This window comes from Tilletiopsis washingtonensis (genome assembly GCF_003144115.1).
Source record: "Tilletiopsis washingtonensis strain MCA 4186 unplaced genomic scaffold FA09scaffold_9, whole genome shotgun sequence".
Lineage (NCBI taxonomy): Eukaryota > Fungi > Basidiomycota > Exobasidiomycetes > Entylomatales > Tilletiopsis > Tilletiopsis washingtonensis.
This window is the reverse complement of record NW_020312006.1, coordinates 612,673-637,389: the sequence shown is the minus strand read 5'-3', so window position 1 is coordinate 637,389 and position 24,717 is coordinate 612,673. Positions and strand designations below refer to the sequence as shown.

Genomic DNA, 24,717 nt, shown 5'->3' with positions numbered 1-24,717 from the left:
GTCAGCATCAGCATGCTGCAGATGCATGACTCGCCCGTTCCATCGTTGCATCTCGAGCTGGCTTCGCAACAGATTCGGCATGGGTCTGCTGCGATGTTCCCCGCTCGAGAAGCTGGTTCAGTCGGCTGTGTTGGCGCTCTGTCTGCTCATCTGCCACTTGTGCTCTGTGATCGTAGCGAGCCTTCGGTGGGCACGCTCGACTAGGGCGCAGCTTCGCAACGCATGAAGGACGACCTCGGCTCGGTCCGCAGTCGCGCCGGCGCGCCTGGCGAGCCCAACGATGCCTCTGTCTTGCCCCTGAGGCGGCTTAGCCTGTCACTGCGGTCTGGCGTTGTTGTACCTGATGAGTGAGATCTGCGTCAAGTAAGAGTGGCTCTGCGCAGGCTCAGGGACGCCGCATGCTCGCCGAGCCGATGCCTCGTGGTGCATGAAGGATAGGCGCGGGATGCACGTGTGCTCTTGGCGTCGAAGCAGCACAAAGACACGCAGGCGCCTCGGCAGCCTGTGCAGCGGTACAAAGCACGCCGCCGCGGGGAAAGGAGCGGCGGATCGGCGAAGCGCGGCAAAGGGAGAAGGCACAGGCTTCGAGGCACAGCGGCAGGAGCCGCTGCGCTGCCGCACATGCATCCTCGTTGCCCTCGATCCTTTCGCACTCCGGCGTCACGGCACGCGACAACGTCAAGCGGGCCCGATGACGCCGGCAGCTGTCCTTGAGGGTGTCCGCTGCAGCGCGCCACGCTTGCCTTCCCACCACCACCTCCATCCTACCCGCGCGGCATGGTCTCGCTGCCCTTCGCGCCGCACCGGACCCGCGGCCCGCCGCAGCCGTACCACCGGCAGCCCGGCGCCTCGTCCTCGCGCCGCGGCTGCCGGCGCCCGCCGCTGCGCTTCTGCGTGCTGTGGGCGGCCTTCTCGTTCGTGCTGCTGGCCGTGTATCTGCTGCGGCACGACGTGCTGCGCCAGCCCGACGCCGCGCGCTGGATCGGCTGGCAGGCGCACGAGCGCATCACCCGCCCGCACGCCGCTGCGCCCGAGGCCAAGCTGGGTGCTCTCGCCTCGCCGGCAGACGCCTCGCCCGAGGCCTGGGGCGCCGATCCGCAGCACGACTTTGACCTCTCCTTCCCGCTCGACGTGTATGCGCCGCTGCTGCCCAACCCGGCGCCGCTCGTCGACATGACGGTGCACTCGTGCTTCCCGCTCTCGCCCGCCACGTGCATGCCGCCGTCGGACGAGGCGACGGACCGGCGCCTCGGGCGCTGGGTGCGCGTCGACCGGCCGCTGGACGCCGAGGCGGCGCTGCAGCTCGGCGCGGGCAGCGGCGGCGGCGTGCTGAGCAAGGTGCTTGGCGGCCTCGAGTCGCGCTACCTCTTCTACCGCCGCAGCCGCCGCGCCAACGTGCCGCGCGTCGTCGACCTGCGCATCGTGCACGCCGGCCAGGAGGCGCCGCTGGAGCCCGGGTGGAAGGTCATCACGAATGACTTGACCACATCGATGCAGCGCATGCTCGGCACCGCCAAGAGCGCACATCTCTGGTTCCGCGTGCTGGAGGCGCCGCAGAAGGCCAGGCCCGACGAGATGGAGGGCATTGGCCGGCGGCAGGAGAAGGACAGCCAGGGCCGCCCGGTCGTCTCGCAGGGCGCGAGCTGGGCGGATGACGCCGCGCAGGCGATCACTGAGATAGACATCAAGGTGAGGTCAAGCGGCGATAGCAGATCCTCTGTGCACGCTCACGCTTTCGCAGTATGGCCCCGCGCCCGCGTGGCCTGGCTTCACCGAGATTGGCGCTCTGTCACCGCCAATCCCTAGTCTCTCTCTCGCCTCGCCGCATCTCATGATCCGGCGGCAGCCCGAGCCGCTGCCGTCGATTCCCATCGCTCCCAGCTTCCACACCGACGGCACGTTCAAGATCATGCAGGTCGCCGACATGCACTTCTCGACGACGCCGGAAAAGTGCCGCGACACGCCCAGCTGGGTCGGCGACGACTGCGGCATGAACACTACCGCCGCCATGCTGGGAGCCTGGTTGGACCACGAGAAGCCTGACCTTGTGGTCTTCTCTGGTGGGTGCTGCAGGCGGGAATGCCGCTTGTGCGCTGCTGAATGAGCGGATCTCAGGCGACCAGATCAATGGCCAAGGCACGTCGTGGGACGAGCGGTCGACAATTCCCGCCGTCCTGATGCCCGTCATCGAGCGCAAGATCCACTGGGTCTCCATCTTCGGCAACCACGACAGCCAGAGCGGGCGCCTCACGCGGCGCGAGCAGCAGATCCTGCTCGCGCGCCTGCCGTACTCGCTGACGCGCGTGGGGCCCGCGTGGCTGCACGACGGCACTGGCGCGGGCAACTACTATGTCCGCCTCATCTCTCCGACGCCTGACCGCACGCATCTCTTCACGCTCTACTTTCTCGACTCGGGCGAGGCAGCGCCGAAGAGCACGGCGCTCAAGCTGCTGCCCGGCAAGCTCGGCTGGGCAGGGTACGACTACATGTGAGTACGCGCTGCGTGCATGGCTGCCGCCGCGTGCTGACAGCGTCCTGCGCGCAGTCGGCAAGACCAGATCAACTGGTTTCTCGAGCAGAGCGCAAAGGTCAAGAAGCATCTCGTGCCCTACAAGCCCGACGGCGGCAAGGACCTCGGCAAGCTGTGGCCGCGCAGGCAGGACCGCTCAGGTGCCAGCCGGCGCGCCGAGGCCGAGACGCCAGAGTGGAGCGCCGATGCGGGCCAGGGCACGGGGCTGCGCAAGGCGCCCGCATTGCTCTGGACACACATCCCGCTGCCCGAGTTGTGAGTCAGCCCTTAGGCGTCGATGGCGGCGTGCGGTGGCTCACACCCTTGTGCGCCAGCTTCGACAAGCCGGACATGGCGCGCGACGGACGCGAGATGATCATTGGCCAGGAGCGCGGCGAGAGCTCGGGCAAGAAGGGCGCGCAGGCGCAACGAGGCATCGGCACTGCGTGAGTGGCACCGCAGACCGCAGCCGTGAGGGTGTGCTGACATGTTGCGGCACACAGCATGCAGCGGCAGGGCACTGACCGCGATGGTGAGCTTTGCACCGCTCTCATTGCCCGGCCTCGTCACTCATGCCTCGCTCCGCAGTCGTCGGTGTCCTCAGTGGGCATATGTGCGCAATATGCTGGGCCTTCGCACGTCCTCGACGCTGACGCTTCTCAACCAGGCACAACAACGCCGACTGCCGCCGGGTGCAGTACGTCTGGATGTGCTTGTGAGTGGCTCAGCCCGGCAAGCGAAGGCTGGTCAGCTGATGCGCAGGGCTCTGCAGTAACGGAGGCTCGTCTTACCTGGGCTACGGCGAGGTGCGTCCATCTTCGCAGCGAACATGGCTGCTCCTCCGCTGATCGACCTTCTCACAGCCCAAGATCGAGCGTCGCGTGCGCGTCATGCATCTGCGCAACTGGGGCGAGCGCATCGACACGTGGCAGCTGTTCGAGAAGACGCCGGGGCGCCAGTACGAGGCGACGCTGTGGGAGATGCACAAGTTCGACCACTAGGGATATATCCATGCTCCTCCATGCTTCAAGCTGCGGATCACGCACGGGCTGCACCACATTGTCACGGGATGGATTATGCACATCACTTGCTCTTCAGTCTATTCGCTCCTTCGGGTGACGTGTGGGGGATGGTTAGCTCGGCGCTCGCTGCGCGGAGACAGGGCTGGAAGTCTAGAATGGGCGCGACGACTGCCGGTCGACGGGCGTGGCCAGCATGTCGCCGTCCTCCTCGGCGCTCTCCGAGACGCCCAGGAACGTCGACTTGGCGTAGCCGCGGCCGGGCAGCACGAGTCTATTGGGCGCCGCAGAGAGGCCCGAGGGGCGGCGGCGTGCGTCTTTCGCCGGGCTGGCGTTTGCACGCAAGGTGCTCGGCTGGCGCAGCTCCGGCGAGCGCACCTCGGGCTGCGGCGTGTTTTCCTTGTCCGACTTCTGCGAGGCGCGCTCGAACGAGTCGTCCTCGTCGTCGATGTAGCCGTACTGGCTTGCACGCGTGCGCTTCGGCTCGGGCGCGATGAAGGTGTCGGAGCCGGCAGACTCCCAGCGTGTGGGCATGGGGCGCGGCTGCTCAAGCACGCGCTGCATCGTCGCCGGCGCATTCAGCACGGGGCTCGTCATGGCGAGCGAGCTGAGACGATGCTCGATTGGCGGGCGTGCAGCGGCCGAGAGGCGCGCCACGCGGTCGATGCGGTCGAGCAGGCCCTCGGGCAGCAGCGGCACGGGCTGCCAGTAGGCGCCCGCTCCGATGCCCTTGCCCTGGGCAAAGAGGCTCGAGCGACTGGCCGCACTGAGGCCACTGCGCGCAGAGGACGCGCCGCTCGCCACGCTGCCGCGCTCCATCTCGTCGGAGCCCGTCGTCGAGCGGCCATCGTCGCCGTTCACCAGCGAGAGCGACGGACTGGCAGGCCGGCTGTCGAGGCCAGCAGCAGGCGATGCAGCGCCGTCAAAGCCAGGCGCCAGGCTGTCGCCACGCACGCTCTTCAGGCTCGGCGTGCCTGTGCCCTGGAAGTGGCCCCTCCCGAAGCCGAACGCATCGCCAGGACTGACAATGAGCGCTTCTGCGCGAGATGGCAGGCTGCAGAGAAGGTCAGCGACACCAGCGAATGATCCAGGCCTGCGACACTCACGCAAAGGGCAGCATGTCGCGGCTGTTCAGCAGCTCGCCCGGCTTCGCGCCTTCCACCAGGGGCTTCTGCGCAGCGTCGCTCCGTGCAGCCGGCGCAGTTGCGCCGCTCCATGGCGGCACATAGTCGCCGATGCCGCGGCCCGGCTGGAAGAGCGAGTCGACGTCGTCGTGTGCCTTCAGCGCCAGCGCCTCGGTCGACGACAAACGCCGCCCCGGAGAGTCGACAAGTGCGGCGGGCGCCAAGGCAGACAGATCCTGTGCCGATCCCTGTCGGCTTGGCGGGCTGGGCGAGCGGCTGTCGGGCGTGTTGCCGTGCTGCGTCGCCGTGCCGCTGCGATGATGGATGCCGCTACCTCTCCCGCCGCGCTGCTCATGCCTGCCACGCAGCTCCGCCAGCTCTTCCTCGCGCTGCCGATCCGCTTCTTGCATCTCGGCATCCTCGCGCGCGCGCTCCCAGTCCTTCTGCAGCTGCTCGAGGTACTGCGTGCACTCTGCGCTCATGTGCGGTTCGCCCACCTCGAAGCGGTAGTCGCGCACAGCGCGCCGCAGCTGCAGCGGATTCAGTGCGCGGAGCCCTTGCATCGTCGCGATGAGGTCGACGAACTCGCGCAGCGTCGACTGGCACTGCAGCCAGCTGACGAGCTGGCTCAGCGGCGAGAGGTGTGCGTTGACGACTGAGAGCGGAAGCGCATTGGAGCGCGCCCAGTCCTCGAGCGCCGAAATGTTCAGGCGGATCTGCATGGCGCGCGAGCGGCAGAGGTAGCGCTTGCGCGTCAGCACGCGGTTGAAGAGCTCGCAGCCGACCCAAAAGAAGATCTGCGAGAGCGCCTGCACGATGATGGCAGGATTGATCTCGTAGAGCTGCAGCACGTGCAGTGTCGATGTGAGCAGCGACGTGACGGTGCGTGGCGAGGGCCGCGCCAGCAGGTCCGAGACCGACGCATCATATGACGCCTCCCGCATCGTGGGTGGAATCGGGAGCGGCGACGGCATGCGCCGCCCAGCGTGGATCTCGGCCGCAGCGCGCAGCTGGGAAGCGGCGCCGCCGCTGGCGCTTCCGCTGGGCGATCTAGCATGCCCAAGCTGCTGGATCGGCGCGTTGGGGTCTGGACCGCCGCGGGCGAAGATCTGGCTCAGCGGCCGCTTGCTGCTCGCCGGCGTGCCGGGCGAGGCGCCAGAGAGGCTCTTGACGCTGCCGGTCAGGTTCTTCATGAAGCTCCACTCGCCCTCGAAGCGCACCTCCTCGAAGCCGGGGATGGCGTCATGGTCGAGAATGGCGGCATCCATGATCTTGTCTATCCGGCGCTCGGCGTCGCGAATGACAAAGACGTACACCTCGTTGATCAGGTCCACGAGCAGCGGGCGGAACTCGAGCATCGCTTCGGAGGCCGCAAGCCCGGCGTCGCGCAGCGTATAGTGCAGCAGCAGCGTGCAGTTGAAGAGCCAGAAGGCCAGCACCGTCATGTTGTACGGCTGCGCGTAGATACATGCCTCGATGCGGTCGACGGCGCCGAGCATGAGCTCCTCGAGCAGCTCTTCGTCCTCGAAGCGGCAGGCGAAGCGCGCGCAGAGAAAGACCACGTTGGCAGGCGCCGCGCGCGACGTCCACGGCGCACGCACGGGCTTGCTGCGCGAGATGATGTCGTCCAGCACAGGCGCGACGTCGTGCAGGCCAAGCACGAGCATCTGGTCGTCGGTGACGCGCTCCCAGATGAACTCGGCACTGAGCGGATCGGCGCCAACTTCGGCGGCGCCACATCCCGAGGCCAAGCCCGAGTGTGCCACCTTGGGCGGAGGCGGCGCCAGCTCGCCGAGCCGGCCCTTCTTCCGGCGTCTGTGTGCTGCGCTCTCATCGTGCGCTTGAGCTGGCGCCTCGCCAACCAGGGCGCTGTACTCCACCTCGAGCATGACCGCCACATCCAGCAGAGCGCGCCGGCGGCCCTCTGCCAGCTCGCGGGCGCGCAGCTCGGCCTCGTGCAACTGATTGCGCTCATTCCGCCCGACGAGACGGCGCCCGCCTGCGCCAGCTAGGCTCGACGCGCGGAAGCGACCATACTCTTCGCCGCCGAGAGTGGGCGTGCCGGAGCCACCAAAAGCCGACGGCGAGAAGGAGCCCTTGCGCTCAGGCGACGAGTCGCGGTGCGGCGAGAGCAGGCTGGAGGGCTTCGTCGGCGAGGTGCTGGGCCCGTACGAGCCGGCGCTCGAGGCAGAGCTCAGCGTGCGCAGGTGATTGCCCGAGCGGCGCTGCCTCGCTCGCCGCTGGCGCAGCAGCTGCTCGTGCACGAGATCCGCCACGACCTGGCGGTCGTCACGCTGCATCGCAGAGGCGCTGCGGCCGGCGGGCGATCGGATCCGACTGCTCGGCCCGGGAATGCCGAGCGCCGGGCCGGGGAACGTGCCGTTGTCGGGCGCAGCAGAGAGGATGAAGTCCTCGCAGGACGTGCCCTTGGAGCTGCGCGCCTCGACGTCGGCGCCCTGCGAGAGAAGAAAGGCGACAAGCGGAGCGTTCGAGCTGTTCGTTGCCCACATGAGGGGAGTCCAGCCGCCTGCGCGATGCCAATCAGCTGCTGTTCCGAGCGCTCGCCCGCACGAGCAGCCTTATGCACTGCGGCAGCTCTGCCACTCACATGGATCCCGCTCGTCCACATCGGCGCCGGCGCGCACCAGCATGTGCACCACGTCGACATGGCCCGCGCTGCTGGCCAGCACCAGCGGGCCCGTGCCGTCGTCGTCGCGCGCCGAGCGCAGGTCGACGTCGCGCATGGCGCTCGCCTCGCGCTGCTGCGCCTCGGCGTAGGCGCGCGCGTCGAGGCCCTGGCTGCGCATCTGCAGCATCCAGCTGAGCAGGTCCGTGTCGCCGGACGAGGCGGCACGCAGCAGCGCCCGCGTCAGGCGAGCCGTGCGCTCGGCGGCGCCGCCGGGAAAGGCAGCGTCGTCGAGGCCGGCCAGTGCCTGCACGGCGGGCAGCGTGGGACAGAGGTCGAGCAGCGCATCGTGCAGCAGCGCCTTTGCGGCGGCATCGGTGCCGTCTGGCTGCGGCGGAGCCATGCCGGCGGAAGATGGAAAGGAGCGCCGGCGATGCGCAATCTGCTCCGAGAGGGCCCGACGGCCGAGGCCGATATGACCTTCAGCGCCGGGAGCGGCAGTCTGGCGGTGTGCGGCAGGCGCCTGGAGTGGAGATGTAAGGTCGGATGGAGTGAGGCAGCGCGAAGAGGCAGCAAGAGGAGGTGTGAGACTGAGGAACGATGGAGATGAGCGTCGGGAGCGGAGGCAAGCGACTCGCTGATCGGGTGGTGTTGGTCTCGGATCGCCCGTGCGGCGCGCGCGTGACACAGCACGGCACACTGCCGGCCTGCCCGCGGCCATCCTCGGCCGACGCTCGCCGCCGCGCACTGGCACCGCCATCCTCCGCTCGAGGCTCGCAGCGGCGCCTGGCACACGACCACCTACTCTGACTCCTCACTCCTCTCTCTGCCTCTGCTTCGAGCTGCTCGTGCTGTGCCGTCGCTGCTGAGACACATCGCTCTCGCACCTTCACCTCTTCTGCGCCGCTCGCGCGCATCTCCAGCCGGCCTGCGCCTGCCTCACCTCTCGGCTCTCCCTTCTCCCTCCTCCACGCGCGCCCGCCATGTCCTCCGCGTCCATCTACTACAAGTTCAAGTCGGCGCGCACGCCGTCGCGCATCGCCTTCGACGGCACGGGCATCAGTGTCTGGGACCTCAAGCGCGAGATCATGCTGCAGAACAAGATGGGCAAGGGCACCGACTTTGACCTGCAGATCTGCAGTGCCGAAAACGAGGAGGGTGAGTGCGGCGCGAGAGACGTGCATGGAGGCGGCGGATGGCGAGAGGAAGGCTGGCATTGATGTGAGGAGGGCTTGCTGTGATGTACGCCTCGTCGATGTGCTCCGCTGTCTCGGCCACGTCCATCCGGCTCTCTGTGGCGGTCACACCTCGCGCCGCCCTTGAATGCAAAGTATTGTTGCCGCTTGAATTGCGAGGCACTCCACAAGCATGCGCAGCTCGACCTGTACTCACACGCTGCGTGTTCCCAGAGTACAAGGACACGCACATCCTTCCACGTGCCTCCTCCGTCCTTGCCCGCCGAGTGCCGCCCTCGCGCGCCGGCAAGGGCAACGCGGCGCAGTACGTGGCCGACCTCGGCGTGACGGGCGGCGGCAAGGGCGAGGAGCGCTTCAACGGGCCCAACGCCTCGGGCGTCGCTGCGCCGACGGCGGGGCCGAGCGGCAGCGGCAGCAGGCCGCCGCAGGCGGCGCGAGGCGTGGGCATGATGACGCGGCGCTTCGATGGCAAGAGCGACGAGCGGCCTGTGAGTCATGACGCACAATGAGGCAGAGGCGTGCGCACTGACTCGGTCCCAGTCCGGCTCGCCGATGCCGGGAGCTGCAGGCGGAGACATGCCGGTGGCAGCGGCGGCAGCGGGCGCAGACGACGCCGAGGCGCAGGCGATGGCGGCTATGTTCCAGGCCAACACCGAGGCGTGGGACGAGACGCAGGACCGCATGTCACAGTGCGTAGAGCTCGAGATGCGCATGCTCTGCCTGTCGCTGACCATATCTGCAGAGCGGTGTATCGCGAGCGCGGCGGTGCACCTCGGCGAGGCGGGCCACCACGAGTGTACGCGGGCAATGCGGCACCTGGGCCCGGCGGACAGGCGCACGACCGGCCGCCGCCGATCGGCTACATCTGCTTCCGCTGCGGCACCAAGGGCCACTGGATCCACGACTGTCCGACGAACAACGACCGCGAGTGGGACAACCGGCCGCGCTTCAAGCGCACGACGGGCATCCCCAAGAGCATGCTCAAGAAGGTCGAGGCGCCCACGACGGAGGGTGCACAGAGCGGCGCCAGCTTGCCCATGGTCACGTCGGACGGCGAGTACGTCGTGGCACAGATTGACAAGTGAGTCTTGGCGCGGGGCATGAGATCGCTGCACAGCTGACTCGGCGGTGACAGTGCGACATGGGAGAAAGCACGAGCGCAGCGCAAGCCCCTTACGCGCAGCGACATCTTCAGCAGCGTGCCCACAGACGCCGCGCTCGCCTGTCCGCTCTGCTCCAAGCTGCTCAAGGCCGCCGTGCGCACGCCGTGCTGCTCGACGCTGTACTGCGAGGAGTGCATCCAGACGCACCTCATCGAGCACGACTTCCAGTGCGCCGAGTGCGAGCGCCGCATTGCCGACCTGACGAAGCTCAAGGCCGACGACCAGACGCGCGAGGCGGTGCGTGCGTACGTGGATGCGGAGCTGGCAAAGAGCGAGCGGGAGCGCGGGGAGGGCATTGCGCCTATCGCACCCATCGCTGCGCCGAAAGAGCCCAAGAGCGAAACGGCAGCAGTGAAGACGGAGCAGGTCGATGCTGCATCCAGCGGAACAGGAGCCGCCGGCTCCGCCAAGCACAGTCTTCCAGCGCGGCCTGCCGACGCACAGGCTGGCGCGGACGATGATGCATCGGCAGCATCCGAAGGAGCAGCGGCACAAGCACAGCCGGCGCCCATGCCATTGCCGGAGGTGGGCGGCGTGCAGTGGAGCCCGCAGGCAGCACAGCAGATCGTCATGATGCTCGCCAACCCGACACTGCCGCCGCCGATGCGCATGCAGCTGCAGATGCAGCTGCAGCTCATGCAGATGGCCTTCCTGCGCACGCAGCAGCAGCAACAGCAGAATGGCGCGGCGGGCAGTGGCGAGCAGCAGTATTCGCAGCCGCAGTGGGCTGGCGGCATGTCGGCGCCGGGAGGCATGGGCATGGGCATGGGCATGGGCATGGGCATGGGCATGGGCGGGCCATGGCAGCAGCAACAACAAGGCGCTCGTCCGCCAGCCTCCAACCCCTTCGTCAACCAACGACCGCCGAGCAACGCGGATAGCGCGTACATGCGCGTGCCGATCGCGAACAAGTGAGTCCCATCGAGCGCGCAAAGGCGACCAGAGGCCCAGAAAGCTGATCGTCACTCGCCCAGCCGCGGCAACGGCGCTGCACCGCGCGGTCCGGCCACGAAGCGCGAGCGGCCCGTGGACATCCAGGAGCTGGGCGGCGAGGGCTCGAAGCAGGCGCGCACGGGATGAGCACTTCATGTCACCGACAACTATCTATTTGCATCATCTTCGTTTGTTGTGGGACCGCTTCAGCGAGCAGAGGTGCCGCCGTCGAGCAGCAGCACCGTGCCTGTGGACCAGGGCGAGTCGCGCGCAAAGTAGATGACGCTCTTGGCCACGTCGCGCCCGTTTCCGCGGTGCGGCCACGGCGTGGGCCGCTTGGCCGCGAGCGCCGGCGGCACGTTGAGTGTCATGGCCGAGTCGACGTAGCCGGGACAGATGCAGTTGACCTGCACGCGCTCGCTGGCGTAGTCGCCGGCCACTTGGCGCGTGAGGTTCACGATGGCGCCCTTGCTGCGGAGCGCACGAGGCATAAGTCAGCGAGAGATCTTGTGGAGAGGGAGAGGCACGCACCTTGCGCCGTACGCCGCCTCGCCCGGTCCGCCGATGAAACCGTGCAACGAGCCGATGTTGATGATGGAGCCGCGGCTGCCGCGCCCGCCCGTGTCACCCTCGAGGCGGCCCGACGTGGCCGGAGTCGGCTTGTCCTGCTCGTATGCGGGGCGCAGGCGCGCACCGCTGCCCTCCAGCTCCGAGGGCGACATCTCGTCCAGGTCCAGCTCGCGGTCGGCGGGCAGCGCACGCGGCGCCTGCGTCACCATCTGCGCGAGCGCCAGCTTGGTGCCGATGAAGACGCCGCGCACTGCGGATGGTCAGTCGGGCTGCCAGCGCAACTCGAGGGCGGACGCACCATTGACCGCCATCTGCTGATCGTACATCTCCAGCGTCTCTTGGAGGATGCCGCCGCTGAACTTGGCGATGCCTGCGTTGTTGACGAGGCTGGCGCGGAGCGTCAGCATGTCGGCCTGTGCTCGGCGCGTCGCACTTGCGAAGCCATTCTTGATCGCCCTTGCCTGCCTCATCCAAACAGTGTCTCTCTCGCTGTATCCTCCCCGTTTTGTTTCCATGCCAGGCAGTACTCACATGTCCAGACGCCCGCCGCCGAGCTCCACGGCCGCCGCAATCGTGCGCTGCCAGTCCTCTTCGCGCGTCACATTGCACTGCACAAACTGCGCCGTGCCTCCGGCCCTCTGGATGATCTCATGCGTTGCCAGATCATAGCAGTCCTGCTTCTCCTGCTGCTCCGCTCCCGCCTGGCGCTCCTGCAGCGGCGCCGGCTGCAGGTCGGCACAGACGACGGCGGCGCCGAGGCGCGCCAGGTGCAGCGCCGTCTGCCGCCCGATGCCCGACGACGAGCCGGTGACGATGGCGGTGTAGCCGACGAGGGAGAGCGAGGGCGGCAGCGCGCTGAAGTAGGTGGCGAACGACATGCTGGTGGTGGTGCGGAGGCAAGGCGCGACGCTGCTGCGGCCGGCAAGGCACAGCGTGGCCGCTGGCTTGGCGCACGGAGCAAGCGCGCGTGTGGAGGCGGCGCTCGTCGGCGCCTCCTCGGCGTCCTGCAGCGGCCGCAGCCAGAGCACGCTCCCCCTCCAACTCATGCTCCTGCCTGTGCGCTGGCGGCATCACACATGGCATTGACTCGCAGCACAAGGCATCCTCACGGCTTCGTGGCGCGGAAGCGCAGGCGCATGTCTAGCGGAGCCACGCATCAGCCTCCGCGCACGCTTCATCCCTTCAGCACGACTCACACATGACCGTCCACTCGTCCCTGTCCGCGTCGTACGAGTCGGGGCGCAGCAGCTCCTCGACCTCAGCGACCACGGCTTCGCGCTCTGCGTCGTCGGCGAGCGGCGCCAGGAAGGGCCCGCCGAACGTCTGTGCCATCGTGATAAGCCAAGGAGCGAAGGGAAGCAGCGCGTCCCGCACCGCACGCGCACCTTCAGCCAGCCGCGCACGCCCGACGGCACCTTGGTCGGGCGCGGCACGAGGGCGATGGAGTCGATGGTGAAGCCTGCGGCGCGCAGGATCTCGGCATAGGCATGGTCCGTCGGGTAGTACCTGACGGATGACAGGTGAGGTTTCGCCTCATCGAGGCCCCCCGCTGTACACGCACCACGGATCATGCAGTGTCGGATCCACACCTCGGCGCCGCAGCGCAGCATGCATGCCGCCGCGCACGCCCGTGGCGCAGCCAAAGCCGCCGAGCCTGCGTCGGACCTATCAGCACTGAGCTGTCGCTGTGTGTGCGAATGAGGCAGGCTCACTCGGCTGCGAAGGTGCCGTCGCTCTTGAGCGCCGCAAAGACGCCACGCGCCACGGCCGCGGGGTCCCGGTTCATCCAGTGCATCTGCGGAGCCGAGTGATCAGCGAGCATCGGCAAGCGCAACGGCTCGTGGTCGTTCACCGCAGCATTGGAGAACACGCGATCAAACGCCTCGCGCTCGCCCTGTGCGTCGAGCCACGGCTCGAGCTGTTGTCCATCGACGCAGTGCCACCTGATGTTGTCCGTCTCAAACCGCTTGGCCGCATCCAGCATGCTCTGCGCCACATCCACCGCCACGACGCTGCCGCCGCTCGGCGCCAGTTCGGCGGCCAGCTGCGCCGTCAGCTCGCCGCTGCCGCAGCCGAGGTCGAGGATGCGCTCGCCGGCTTGCAGGCCGAGCAGCGCAAGCACGGGCGCCGTGGCCGCGGCCGAGTAGACAAACGAGGCGTTGGCGTTGTAGACCGCCGGATTGTCGCTGCGGTGCCAGTTGGGCGCGGACATGCTTGCTGCTTGTTGTGGTGTTGAGCTGGCAACGCTCGTGTGCGACAATAGCTGCCTTATGAATGCTGACTCGAGCCCCAGGCGGTGGAGGGCGCGGGGTTGAGAGGCGGACTTGCCCGGCCGGCCTTGGCGGGAGCATCGGCCTCCGTCGGCCGCTCGCAGCGTGGGATCGGGAATGTGCGATCCGCTAGCGCATCCTTCGCGCGCTTCCTTTCGCTCCACCATCATCCCCCCTCCACAGCCCGCACCTGTCCCTCCGCAGCCAGACGTGTGCAGGCACCGCAGCTCACTGCACAGCCCGCTCAATGCAGCGCACCGGCCCATGACTTCTCGGCGCCCCGTGCCCGACGAGAGTCTCTACGATGTGCTCGGCGTCGCGGCGCGCGCCTCGCCCGCCGAGATCCGCGCGGCCTACCTGAGCGCCGCACGAAGGGTGCGTGGAGCCGTCGTGGACCCGAACGCATGCGCTGAGTATGCTTTGCCTGCCGCAGCACCACCCGGACAAGCAGCAGCCCGGCGCGAGCCCCGCGCTGGACGGGCACATGCCGCGCATCACGCATGCGTACGGCGTCCTCTCCGTGCCCAGCGCGCGCGCCGAGTACGACGCCACGCTCAAGCGGCGCGAGCAGGCGGCGCTGGCGGCGAGCACCAGCGTGCGCATCAGCGCCGAGGTGGACATCGACGCCTTTGAGCTGGTCGCGTCTGCCGACGATGTGCAGGAGCAGGCAGCGCAGCTGCGCTTCAAGCTCGACTGCCGCTGCGGCAGCGCGTACGTCGTCGAGCTGCGCGAACTCGAGGCGGGCCATGACCTCGTGGGGTGCAGCGGATGCAGTCTGGTCATCCGCGTGCTGCTCGATGCACCAGACGGAGCAGAGACGTAATGTAGCATAGATTCGGTCAGTCGCGCAGTGGCAGAGCGCTCTACAGGAAGAGGAGCACACAGCGGTTGAACAGCGCTGGCGAGGCGGCGGCCTTGGAGCTCACGCCCGACTCGGGCACATTCATCGTGAAGACCTGCGACGGGCGACGCGGGCAGTTAGCGGCTGTGCGTTCAGACATTTGTGCGCGAGCAGCAACTCACGACGTGCAGGTTCTTGCCGATCTCGGAGGAGAACCAGTTGTACAGCTCCTCGGGCGAGTCGAGCATCAGGCCGTCGCGCTGCGAGCCCTCCTTGCACGCCGTCATGAGCGCCGAGTACTCGTCGTTCTCGAAAAGACCCGGCACCTGCGTGGAGATCGCGCATCAGTGGCTGTGCTGCGTGCCTGCAACACAAGCAGCTCACCTCGGAGTTGGCGAGCAGCGCTGGAGAGGAACAACATATGAGCAAGAAAGCAGCTTTTGGCTACCGCAAGGCACTCACTGTTCATGCGCTCCAGGAAGGCGGGCGACTTGATCTGCGCCTCGTCGATGATGAAGCAGATCTTCTCGCCCTGCGTGCCCGCGCGGCGCAGCACCGTGCGCAGGTCCTCGTCGAACTCGGCCATGCCGTACTTGCGGCTCGGCGCGATGGTGAAGACGCTCAGGCCCACGAGCCAGGCGACAAAGCGCGTCACCGTCGTGCGGCCGCTGCCCGAGGCGCCGATGAGCAGCAGATGGCCCTGCCGCTGGCGCAGCACGCGGTCGACGGACGTGGCCAGGCCGAGCACCGAGTCGTGCAGCACGAGCTTCGTGTCCAGCTCCTCTGCAGCGGAGGTGGTCAGCACCGCTGGAGAGCGCGACGAGTGAGCCCAACTGACCCTCGCTGTACTGCGCCATGCGCGCGACGGTGTGCGCACGCAGCTCGTCCAGCCCGACGGAGCTCGTGTTGCGCGTGAGCCAGTTGCTGTAGATGATGGGCCGCTGCAGCGCGTTCTGCTCGACCGTCGGGAAGCGCATCAGCGCCGTCTGATCGAGCTGCTGGTCCGTCCACTCTGCGAGAAGGTCAGCATCACATCGGGACTCGAAGCTAGCCGCTACTCACCCTTCTCGTCCTCGCCAACAAGACGGTCGCGGAAGAGGCGCAGGCCCTCGTGCGCCCACACTCGCACGAGGCCCTCGAGCGTGACGGTGTCGTCGATCGGCTTGAGGTGCTCGTACAGGCCGCGCACCCAGCGGCTGAGCTCACGCGGCGAGTACACGTAGTGTGCCTGAATGTCGGGCGTGAAGCGGCGCTGCGAGGCGAGGAAGAAGTCGACCATGGCCGACGTGAGGGCCTCGGCGTAGCCGCGCAGGTTGGGCGTGAGCTTGAGCAGCGCGCGGTTGAATGTGCCGTAGATCTGGTTCAGCGACACCTCGCCGGGATAGTCGACCATGACGAGCGGCGCGTGGCGCAGGAAGCGGTGGCTCAGCGGCACACGGCCCGGGTCCGTCGGCGGGTTGCACGCGCCGACGAACTGAATGCGCTCGAGCGTGACCCACGCCAGGTCCGAGGCGCGCCAGAAGCCGCCGCACTCGACGAGCTGGCGCAGGAACGAGATGACGCGCTGCGTGCCGTAGTTGTCGCGCGCCGGAAGGTTGATCTCGTCGCAGAAGAGCACGATCCAGCGGCCCATCTGCTGCGGCGACAGCACGACGCCGTTTGGCGTCTTGCGGTACTCGCAGTACTGCTCGAACGTGTTGAGGATGAGCTCCGGCGTCGTGGCGCTCGAGAAGTTGAGGCCGACGACCTCCTGGTCGGGCAGCTTGCGCAGCGCGCTGAACAGCGTCATCGTCTTGCCCGAGCCCGGCGGGCCGCACAGCATGAGCGGCTTGTGCTCGGAGAGCCACGAGTACAGCACCTCCTCGTGGCGCACCGTGTCCATCGTCGGGATGACGACATCGGCGCTGGCGACGGCGTGCGTCTCGATCTCGACGGTCGGCACGCGGCTCGCCCACTCAAACCACTCGCCCGTGCTGACCTGCACGTCGTAGTCGATGAGCGAGGCGCCGTTGCCGAGCGGCGGCAGCTCGAGGCCGGTGTTGTCGCGCAGGAACTCGCCCATCTGCGCGCGCACGTCGAGCTTCGAGTCGCCGGTGAAGGCCCAGACGAGGCCGACGATGAGCCGCTTCGTGGCGTAGGACTGCACCTGCTGCACGCTGAGCGGGAAGTCGGGGTGCAGCGCGTTGTAGTCGGCCACGTTGCGCGCGGTCTTGTTGACGAGCGAGAAGAGTGTCGAGAGGGCGCGCGCCACGATGAAGTCCATGATGTGGAACACGCCGGCGGCGTACTCCAGCGCGAGCTCGACGAGCGCCCCTCGCTCGAAGAAGGGCGCGATGGCGTCGGCAATGACGCGCTGCGTGAGCAGGTTGGGCGAGACGTCGTTCAGCGCGCTTGCCGCAGCGCCGCCCAGTCGACGGGCAGTGAGCGCGTCGTCGTCGTCGCTGCCGAGCTCCGTGGAGCGCAGCGAGCCGAGGTAGTTGGCAAACAGCATCGACGGCTTGACGCTGTCGTCACTGAACCAGATCATGCCGCAGCGAGACACGGTAGCGAGCGTGGCGTATCGTAGGTGCTCGACCTCGAACACGATGCGCACGTTTGGCGGCAGGTCGAGACGCTCTCCGTTTGGCAGCGTGAGCAGCTTGTTGTCGTCGAGGACACTGCAGTGATGCATCAGTCTCCGCCTCGCCGAGTGCCATGCGGACTGCTCACCTGTTCAGGTTCTCGACCCACTCCGGGTCGACGTCGCCGTCGAACACGATCCAGTGGCGCTTGGCGCTCTCGCCGCGCACATTGTCGAGGATGCGGCGCAGCACGTTGGTGAAGAGGCCGTCCGTCCACTCGCGCGTCGTCGGGTCGAGTGTGCCGTACAGCGCGTCCTTGGAGACGGCCTTCGGGTCGATGACGTACGAGACGGCCTCGACGCCCTCGTGGCGCTGCAGCGCGGCAAGCAGCACCTGCCACGCCTGCGTCTTGCCCATGCCTGACGGGCCGACAAGCATGAGGCCGTGCGAGATCGTCGACACCTGGTAGACCTGCAGACACTTCGACACCCACAGCTCGTCCGCGACGAGGTGCCGCTCGGCGCAGACTGCCTCGATGTGCGTCCGCAGCGCGCCAAAGTCGTGCGCAGCAGGCATGACGCCCGGGAACACGTCGCCAAGCAGGTTAGTGAGCAGCGTCACATCATCCCCGACGAGCTTGGGCGCGACCGAAACGATGACCGACTGCACAAGAATCTCCTGCTCCTGCGCGGCGATGTCCACACTCGCGTCTGCGCCGGCTTCGCGGCTCTTGGCGAGCTGCTCGCGCACGAGGCGACCGGCCGACACAAGCACCTGCTTGAGCGCTCGCAGGCCGAAGTCGTAGTGCGGCTGCTTGCTCAGCTGCTCGGCGCAGAGCGAGAACAGCGGCACGATCTTCGACGCAAGCTGCCCAGACGTCTTGAAGCCCTGAGCGAAGAGCATGACTGCGGGAAATCGAGTCAGCAGTGCATCAGCATGGTCGCTGAATGGAGCTCACCCTCTGCGATTTGCGTGAGGCCCGGCGAGGACATGACGATGTTGCGGAACTGCCGCACGAGCGAGGCCGGCAGCACTACACGGCCGCTGTAGCCGGGGTTGAGCGTGATGAACGCGGCCGCACTCGGCGCGACCACCACCTCCTGGCCTGAGATCATGGCGCTCTTGCCCGCGCGCTTTGCCGTCTGGATGGCGAGCAGGTCCTGCGACACGCTGCTGAGCGTCGTCTCCGTGAGACGGTTCATCTCGTCGAAGCAAGACCAGGCACCTGTCTTGAACGAGCCGATGAGCGCGCGCGCCACCGCCTTGACGTCGAAGGAGTCGTCGCAGCAGGTCACGAAGCACGGCAGGCCGAGACGCGTGGCGAGGAAGCGGATCGTCTCCGTCTTGCCGGTACCAGCAGGACCCACGGCACCGCCGCCGAAGCCCTTGGACAGCGCCTGCGTCTGCGTCAGGAAGCAGCGCGTGGTCAGGCCGGTGCAGACGAGCGACTCGGGCACGCCGAGGTACTCGAAGCCGTAGTCGAACGTCGCATCGGCCATGGCCACGGAGACCGTCACGGCAGTGTCAGAGCCCGGCGCCGAGTAGAAGCGCATCTGGCTCTTCCACGCAAAGTCGTCCGACGATGTGCTGCGCGCCTCGACGACCTCGCGGATGATGTTGCGCTGGTGCACGAGCTCGCTCATGAGGTTCTCGATCGACTTGCGCTTCAGCGGCGAGAGGTCCTGCACCACGAGCGCCGAGAGCTCGTCCAAGAAGGCCTGAGGGAAGGGCAGATCGGCGACGTTGCCGCCGTCGAGCGCGGCCTCCACCATGCTCGTCCACTCGAGCTGCAGCGCGAGCACGAGGGCCTGTCCGGGATGCGCGCCAATCCAGTCGCTGGCTCGCTTGGCGATGGTGCCGGACTCGCGGATCTCGTGCAGCTCTGCGTGGGCGGCGGCAAGGCGGAGCGCAGTGGTGCGCCGCAGCTCGCTCTCGAGCGCCTGCAGCCACTCGTGCACAGCTGCGCCCTTCGTGTCGACCGGCGTGCCGAGCAGCACCGCCTCGCCCTGCGGCGAGACAACGCCCAGGACGCGCGTCTGGTCCGCCTCGTCGATCGTCGCCGAGGCCACGCCCTGGAACATCTTCTTGAGGTGACTCGTGACGCGCGCAATGTCGTTGCTCGAGCCAAGCAGGCTCAGCAGGTCCGAGTCGCCGAGGAAGTAGAAGCGCGGGAATATGTTGCGCTGCTTCTCGAGGAACGCGGCGAGCGCCTTCTGCATCTTCTCCAGCAGGTCGCGCAGGCGCTCGAACGAGGCCTGGATGCCCGGCAGCTGGATCACGTCGAGCACGAAGGGCGACTTGACGATCTTCTTCATCGTCGCCTGGAACTCCGTGTCGATGGTCTGGAAACGCTGCGACTCCATCGGCAGGATCTGGCGGATGCCGGCGCCCGAGAAGATGCCGGAGCAGTCGACCCACTTCGTCTGCACGTCGCGCGCCGTCTCGAAGAGCAGCGAGATGACCTCGAGGCGGCCCGTCCACAGGTTTGCCTCCTCCTCAAACACCTTGAAGTACGGCGAGTTGGACATGGAGCGCAGCGCCGACGTGTGGTCGCCGGCCTGTGTGAAGAGCGGGTCCCAGCCGCGGATGAGGCGGCACTTGTTCTGGTAGTTGACGAGCTCGAGGTCGTACGACGTCCAGACCTCGCGCACCTGCTTGAGGTACTCTTCGAGCGCGAGCTCTCCCTGCGCAATGGTGATGACGCTCTTGACGGTTGCGTCGTGGCGCTTCAGGTCGAGGTCCCACACGGTGCCGAGCGTCATGGAGCTCGGCGTGTAGTGCGACTTGATGTTGAGCTGCTTGAACAGCGAGCGCCAGTGGCGCTCGCGCATTGCCTCGGACTTGAGATCGGCGACGAGCGGGTTCGCCTTGAGCAGCGTGCGCAGGTGGTCCTGCACGTACTCGAACGCGGCGTACTGGCGCATGCGCGACGGCATCTCCTTGGTCTGGTTGAGGATGGCGTCGAGCTGCTGGCGCAGCTTGCGCGGCTGCACGTTGTTCCAGTTGCCTTCGCGCAGCTCGGCCAGCTGGCTCCATGTGCCGGAGAGGGCGGTCCAGACGGCCTTGAGGTCGCGCACCTCTTCTGCCACGGGCTCCAGGCGGTCGTCTGCCGTGTGCTCGAGGTCGAGCGCCTCCTTGGCGCGCACCACGAGATCGCGGTCCTCGCTGAGCTTCGTCACGCGCGTCTCAAACACGCCGATGGTGTTCATCGCGGCGTCGGCACGCATGGTGCCCTGGATCGGCTTCTGCGCCTCCCACTCCGCGACGATGAGCTCAATCTTGTCGGCCACGATGCGGTCCTCGGCGATGATCTTCATCTGCAGGCCGGCGAGCTGCTCCTGGATCGAGGCGTTCTTGCGCGCAAGGATCTCGTTGAAGGCACTCCACTCGCCCTCGACCTGGTCGACGTAGAGCCAGTCCTGCGAGAAGAGGTAGCGCTGCCGCTCAAGCGTCTTCTGTCCCTGCCCGAAGACGGCGATCTGCGGCGTCCAGCGCTTCACGCGCCGCTTGAGGTCCTGCACCGAGGTGATGAACGCCACGGTCTGCGCCGTCGAGCTGGCCTCGATGCTGTGCTGCTCGAGTTCGACGCGTGCCTGGCGAATGGCGGCGTGCGTTTCGCGCATCGCCGCGCCGAGCTTGGTGCCGAAGCGGTTGAGCAGGTCGCGCTGCCATGTGTCGTACTTGGCGTTGACCTTGCTCTGCACCTGCTCGTAGTCGATGACAGCGATGCCGAAGCTGCGCTGCGTGTCCGAGTTGTCGAACGTCGAGCGCGTGCGACGAATCTCCGAGAGCAGGCGCTGCCAGTCCTCGAGCGAGTCGCCGAGGCGCGCATACACGTGCTCAGACTCGAGATCCCAGAGCGCCTGGAACTGCAGCCACTTGGCCACATACTGCGCGACTTCGCCAACCTTGCGCTCGATTAGCGTGAACGGCCGGCTGAGCGTGTCGTCGGTGAAGCGCGTCAGCAGCGAGACGTACGACTGCTCGGTGGCACTGCCGTCCGTCTTGCGCATCTGCATGCCGATCTCGTAGCGCGAGCTCTGCACGCGCTTCAGGCCGCAGACGATGGCGAGCACATCGTGCAGCTGCTTGTAGAAGTTGGCACGCGCGTCCTCGATCGGCGGGTCGAGGTAGATGACCTGGTTGCGGATCCTGAGCTCGTGCGTGACGGGCGTCAGGCCGACGTGGTCGCGCTCAAGGGCAGCCTGCACAAGGAAGTGAGCAAGCGAGTCTGACGCGCGATCATTCGACTCACCTTGGCTTGCGGCGCATTGCGGGTGCCCTTGCGCGCGACGGCTGTCGAGTCGCGAGCATTGCCCTCACTGTCGTCCTCGCGGACGAATGCGGCACACCAGGCCACCGAGATCAGTCTCAGCCGCTCGAGGAGCAGCGCCTCGATGCGCGAGTCGAGCTCCGCCACCCAGTGGTCCAGGTTCGGGTAGCCCTCGAGGTTGAGGCGGTCGATCGTCGCCTGGATCTTCGCAAGCAGCGCCGAGAAAGCCTCGAGCGTGTACGCGCACGAGGAGAGCTCGTCCACGGCCGCGTTGACCTCGCGCTGCATCGTGATGAGCTCGTCGGTCGTGTCCTGGAACAGGCTGACGTTGCCCGCGAGCTGGCGCACGAAGAGCACCTGCTTGTTCTCGCGCGCCAGGCCCTCGTTTCCCACCGCACCGGGCAGGTACGCCGCCGTGCGGTGGCTGTCGTAGGCCGTGCCAAAGTTCTCCCAGCGCAGCGCCATGCCCTGCGAGATCTGCGCGTGCACGTCGTTCTGCACCTGCGCGAGGAGGCAGGCGACGGTCGGGTTCGCGCGCACCTGCGCACACGTCTGCGTGTACGTGCGCACGGTCTCCATCAGGCTGACGGCGTACGGATACACGCGCTTCGCGTCTTTGGCGAAGTTCGAGATAGCGTGTGGAATCGGAAAGCCGAGCCACGTCAGGTTGCGCACCTCCTTGAACAGCGCGATGACCTGCGGGTCGAAGTTGACGCTGAGCTGGAAGCTGTCCGTGGCGCGGTTGCGCGTCACGTCGAACAGGCGACCGCTGATCTTCAGCTCGCGCCGCGAAATGTCGTGCAGCCAGGCGTCGAAGAGCGGACGCGTGTCGAGCTTGCGGCGGAACGTGTCGCGCTCGTTCGACAGCTTCTTGCCCTCGGCGTACGAGTCCCAGCCTTCGCCGAGCGCGTCCTGCACACGCTTCATAAAGACGTCCAGCTGGCGCTCGATCTGCCGCGCCCAGATGATGGCGCCCGCAATCTCCGGCACGTCGCGCAGCTGGCTCATGTGATTTGCGCCCGACGCGCGGTACTGCGCCTTGAACTTGTCGTGCAGGCTCTGGATGTCGCGCTTGACGCTGTTGAGCAGCTGCTGCTGGTACTCCTGCACGGCGCCGCGGACTCTGCAGAGGCGGGTCAGTCGATCTGCGAAGGCGACGCCGCTCAGCAGCCCACTCACTTCGGCCGCACAAACAGGCTGTTGAACTGGCTCAGCACGCGCAGCATCTCGCGCGCGCTCTTGGCCTGGCCGAGCAGGTCGCGGAGCCGGGCAATGAGGCTGTTCTCGACGCGCGCCACGCGCTCGTTGTATGCCGCCTCGGCCTGCGACCACACCTGCGTTCCCTCGGGGCTGACGTCGAGCACGTCGGTCGTCTTGATCGCCTCATACGCAGCCTCGATCTCCTCGGCCAGCTCGATGCCCGCCACGTCCTGCCCGGTGTGCTTCTGCACCTGCCCGTCGGCCGCCTGTCCGACGCGAGGCGCAGGCGCCGACAGGCTGCGCCCAGAGCTGACCATGACGCGCAGCTGGTCGTGTGACGAGCTGTGTGCGGGACTCCTTGTCAGCGCTGCGGGCGCCACCTGCAGCGCAGGCACTCACCGGAAGTTGTAGATGTACACGAGCCGCTCAGCGAGCGCCTTGTGGTGCGCCGTCACCTTGATCGGGATGAACTTCTCGGCGCGCTTGCGCGTGACCTCGCGCGCCGTGTTGACGAACTCCTTCATCAGATCGTCCCAGCGCGTAAAGACGGTCTGCGCGGCCTTGACCGTGTCGGTGAAGCGGGCAAAGTCCTGGAACATGAGGCGGTGCGAGTCGAGGATCTTGCGCATCGTCTCATTGAGGTCGCGCGAGATGGCCGAGACGAACGGCAGCGCACGCTTGATCGGGTACGGGCTGATGCGCAGCTTCTTGATGAGGTGCGTGAAGATGTTGTCGAGCGCCTCGGAGCACATGTCCAGGTCCGTCGCCGAGAGGAGGTCGTCGAGCGGAAAGTCGCGCATCAGCAGCACGTGGTTGCTGACCACCTTGCGCTTCTCCTTGACGCCCGTCGCGCTGAACGCAGCGACGGCGTGGTAGCGCTTCTCGTTGTTCAGAATGCGGAGCGTGAACTGCACGCCCGTCCGCGCAATCTGCGCCTCGATGTGCTCCAAGGCGCGGTCCATGGCCAGCCAGAAGTTGACCTCCTGCCAGGCGCTGCCGGCCTCGACGTCGTGGTCACGCGTGGTGACGGAGAGGACCTCCTTTGCCCAGCCGTTGACCTCGCTCGAGAGCTTGTTGAGCAGCGCATCGTCGATGCTCGCGTTGTCGTCCTTGCGCAGGCTGTCCATGCGCGGCTGGCGGCCCTCGGCCTCGGCCTGGTCGACCTCGGCACGCACGAGCGGGTTGACGTAGAGCTCGACGGTGCGCACGTCAACGCTCTGCTGCAGCTGCTTGAGACTGCTCTCGAGGTCGTTGAAGCGGCGCTTTGCCATTGGGATGGCTAGACGGCCAATCGGTGAGCCGCAGCCGCAGAGCTGTGCAGACCAGCCGACTCACCCTTGTTGTCTGCGTCTGCGCGGCTGCCCGCCGTGACCTGCTTGTCGCTCGCCTTGGACGTGACGTACGCGTCGAACCAGGGCACCATGACGTTGTGCATCACGCTGTAGAGCGCCTCGTAGGGCGACTCGTGCACTGCCGCCACGGTCTTGCCGTTGGCCTCTTCGCCATCGCGGCCGTCTGCTTCGTCGCGCACGTCGGGCCCATCGGACACAGACGCCGGCCCGAAGAGCGACATGAGGTTGAGCTGCTGCGTCAGAGGCACCTCGGGGTCGAGTACGTCGATGCGCTTCACGAGCGCAATCGCCGAGATGTGGTTCGGCGTGTACGAGGGCTCGTATGCCAGGCGATAGACGAATGAGTCTGAGCACACACATGGCAGCGTGAGCACGCTGCTGCTGCACACTACCTGGGTGTAGCTGCCGCGACAGAGCGGCCAGCGCCCGCCCGGGCCCTCCATCTGTCTCAGCACTCACCGAGCTCAACGCCGCTGTCCGAGTCCGACTCGCCCTGCCGCCGCAGCTTCTCGACGTAGATCGTCTTCTTGCTCGGGTCCGAGGCGAACGCCCGCGCCGTGCCGCGCCAATCGCCCGTGGCGCGGCCGCCGGCATCGGCGAACATGGTGCGCGCCAGGCTGGCGGGCGTCGCGGCCATGACGACGGGCAGCAGCAGCTCGAGGTACTCGCGCAGCAGCTGCGGCGGGAACTCGGCCGCCGCCGGCGAGCCGCGCGCCAGGTCGGCCAGCGAGCCGGCCGAGGGCAGCGAGGCCATGCCGTCGCCGCGCATCGCCGCGCTGTCACCCACCACGGCGGTCATGGCGCCGCGCGTCGCGCTCGCAGGAAAGATGCCGGGTCCCAGAGACGACGGAGATGAGACGTGGAGCGTGAGAGAGAGAAGGCGACGCGAGCTGAGAGGGGCGTGAGTGGGCTTGGGGTATCGTGGTGAGGAGGAGAGCTGTGTGCACGCGCGTCTTGTCGCAGTCGGCGCAGGAGCGTGCTCGGTGTTGGACTGGCTTGGGCGCGTGGGAACGGGCGCGTGGGAGCACAGCGATCAGGGCCGACTTCGCCGGCCGCCGGCCGGGCCCTTCTCTTGCTGAC

At 67.4% G+C, this 24,717-nt stretch overlaps 7 protein-coding genes across 7 annotated transcripts; 3 read left to right on the top strand and 4 right to left on the bottom strand.

Annotated features, from left to right (window-relative positions):
- Positions 1 to 777: 777 nt before the first annotated feature.
- FA09DRAFT_318169 (Metallo-dependent phosphatase) lies at positions 778 to 3,608 on the top strand (the record flags this gene model as incomplete). Its single annotated transcript, XM_025740898.1, has 10 exons — positions 778 to 1,689; positions 1,742 to 2,060; positions 2,116 to 2,488; positions 2,546 to 2,785; positions 2,845 to 2,955; positions 3,013 to 3,041; positions 3,098 to 3,122; positions 3,177 to 3,224; positions 3,282 to 3,315; positions 3,373 to 3,608. The coding sequence occupies 10 exons, from the start codon at positions 778 to 780 to the stop codon at positions 3,508 to 3,510; spliced, it is 2,229 nt and encodes a 742-aa protein (XP_025598874.1). The 3' UTR covers positions 3,511 to 3,608.
- Positions 3,609 to 4,152: 544 nt separating this feature from the next.
- FA09DRAFT_282382 (hypothetical protein) lies at positions 4,153 to 7,639 on the bottom strand (the record flags this gene model as incomplete). The annotated part of the gene is made up of 4 exons (XM_025739828.1): positions 4,153 to 4,582; positions 4,635 to 6,651; positions 6,724 to 7,179; positions 7,261 to 7,639. Coding segments are annotated over 4 exons (3,282 nt in total), but the record flags the coding sequence as incomplete, so codon positions are not given.
- A 438-nt stretch (positions 7,640 to 8,077) lies between these two features.
- On the top strand, positions 8,078 to 10,820 carry FA09DRAFT_329646 (DWNN-domain-containing protein). The gene is made up of 6 exons (XM_025742265.1): positions 8,078 to 8,436; positions 8,688 to 8,962; positions 9,015 to 9,163; positions 9,217 to 9,555; positions 9,610 to 10,548; positions 10,612 to 10,820. Exons 1-6 carry the CDS (start codon positions 8,262 to 8,264, stop codon positions 10,715 to 10,717), a joined length of 1,983 nt encoding a protein of 660 aa, XP_025598872.1. The 5' UTR covers positions 8,078 to 8,261; the 3' UTR covers positions 10,718 to 10,820.
- Positions 10,728 to 12,027, bottom strand: FA09DRAFT_329644 (NAD(P)-binding protein). The gene is made up of 4 exons (XM_025742264.1): positions 11,672 to 12,027; positions 11,439 to 11,527; positions 11,102 to 11,390; positions 10,728 to 11,041 (listed from the first exon to the last, which is right to left on the bottom strand). The coding sequence occupies exons 1-4, from the start codon at positions 12,016 to 12,018 to the stop codon at positions 10,777 to 10,779; spliced, it is 990 nt and encodes a 329-aa protein (XP_025598871.1). The 5' UTR covers positions 12,019 to 12,027; the 3' UTR covers positions 10,728 to 10,776.
- A 218-nt stretch (positions 12,028 to 12,245) lies between these two features.
- Positions 12,246 to 13,352, bottom strand: FA09DRAFT_338442 (S-adenosyl-L-methionine-dependent methyltransferase; the record flags this gene model as incomplete). The annotated part of the gene is made up of 5 exons (XM_025744104.1): positions 12,246 to 12,280; positions 12,337 to 12,463; positions 12,526 to 12,646; positions 12,702 to 12,794; positions 12,853 to 13,352. The coding sequence occupies 5 exons, from the start codon at positions 13,350 to 13,352 to the stop codon at positions 12,246 to 12,248; spliced, it is 876 nt and encodes a 291-aa protein (XP_025598870.1).
- Positions 13,353 to 13,570: 218 nt separating this feature from the next.
- FA09DRAFT_360304 (DnaJ-domain-containing protein) lies at positions 13,571 to 14,263 on the top strand. Its single transcript, XM_025745214.1, has 2 exons — positions 13,571 to 13,785; positions 13,844 to 14,263. The coding sequence occupies exons 1-2, from the start codon at positions 13,675 to 13,677 to the stop codon at positions 14,231 to 14,233; spliced, it is 501 nt and encodes a 166-aa protein (XP_025598869.1). The 5' UTR covers positions 13,571 to 13,674; the 3' UTR covers positions 14,234 to 14,263.
- Positions 14,225 to 24,554, bottom strand: FA09DRAFT_360303 (putative cytoplasmic dynein heavy chain 1). Its single transcript, XM_025745213.1, has 13 exons — positions 24,097 to 24,554; positions 23,621 to 23,983; positions 22,685 to 23,564; positions 22,265 to 22,627; positions 21,068 to 22,208; positions 17,771 to 21,017; positions 16,961 to 17,717; positions 15,314 to 16,908; positions 15,090 to 15,263; positions 14,714 to 15,034; positions 14,636 to 14,655; positions 14,434 to 14,577; positions 14,225 to 14,366 (listed from the first exon to the last, which is right to left on the bottom strand). The coding sequence occupies exons 1-13, from the start codon at positions 24,434 to 24,436 to the stop codon at positions 14,274 to 14,276; spliced, it is 9,438 nt and encodes a 3,145-aa protein (XP_025598868.1). The 5' UTR covers positions 24,437 to 24,554; the 3' UTR covers positions 14,225 to 14,273.
- Positions 24,555 to 24,717: the final 163 nt, after the last annotated feature.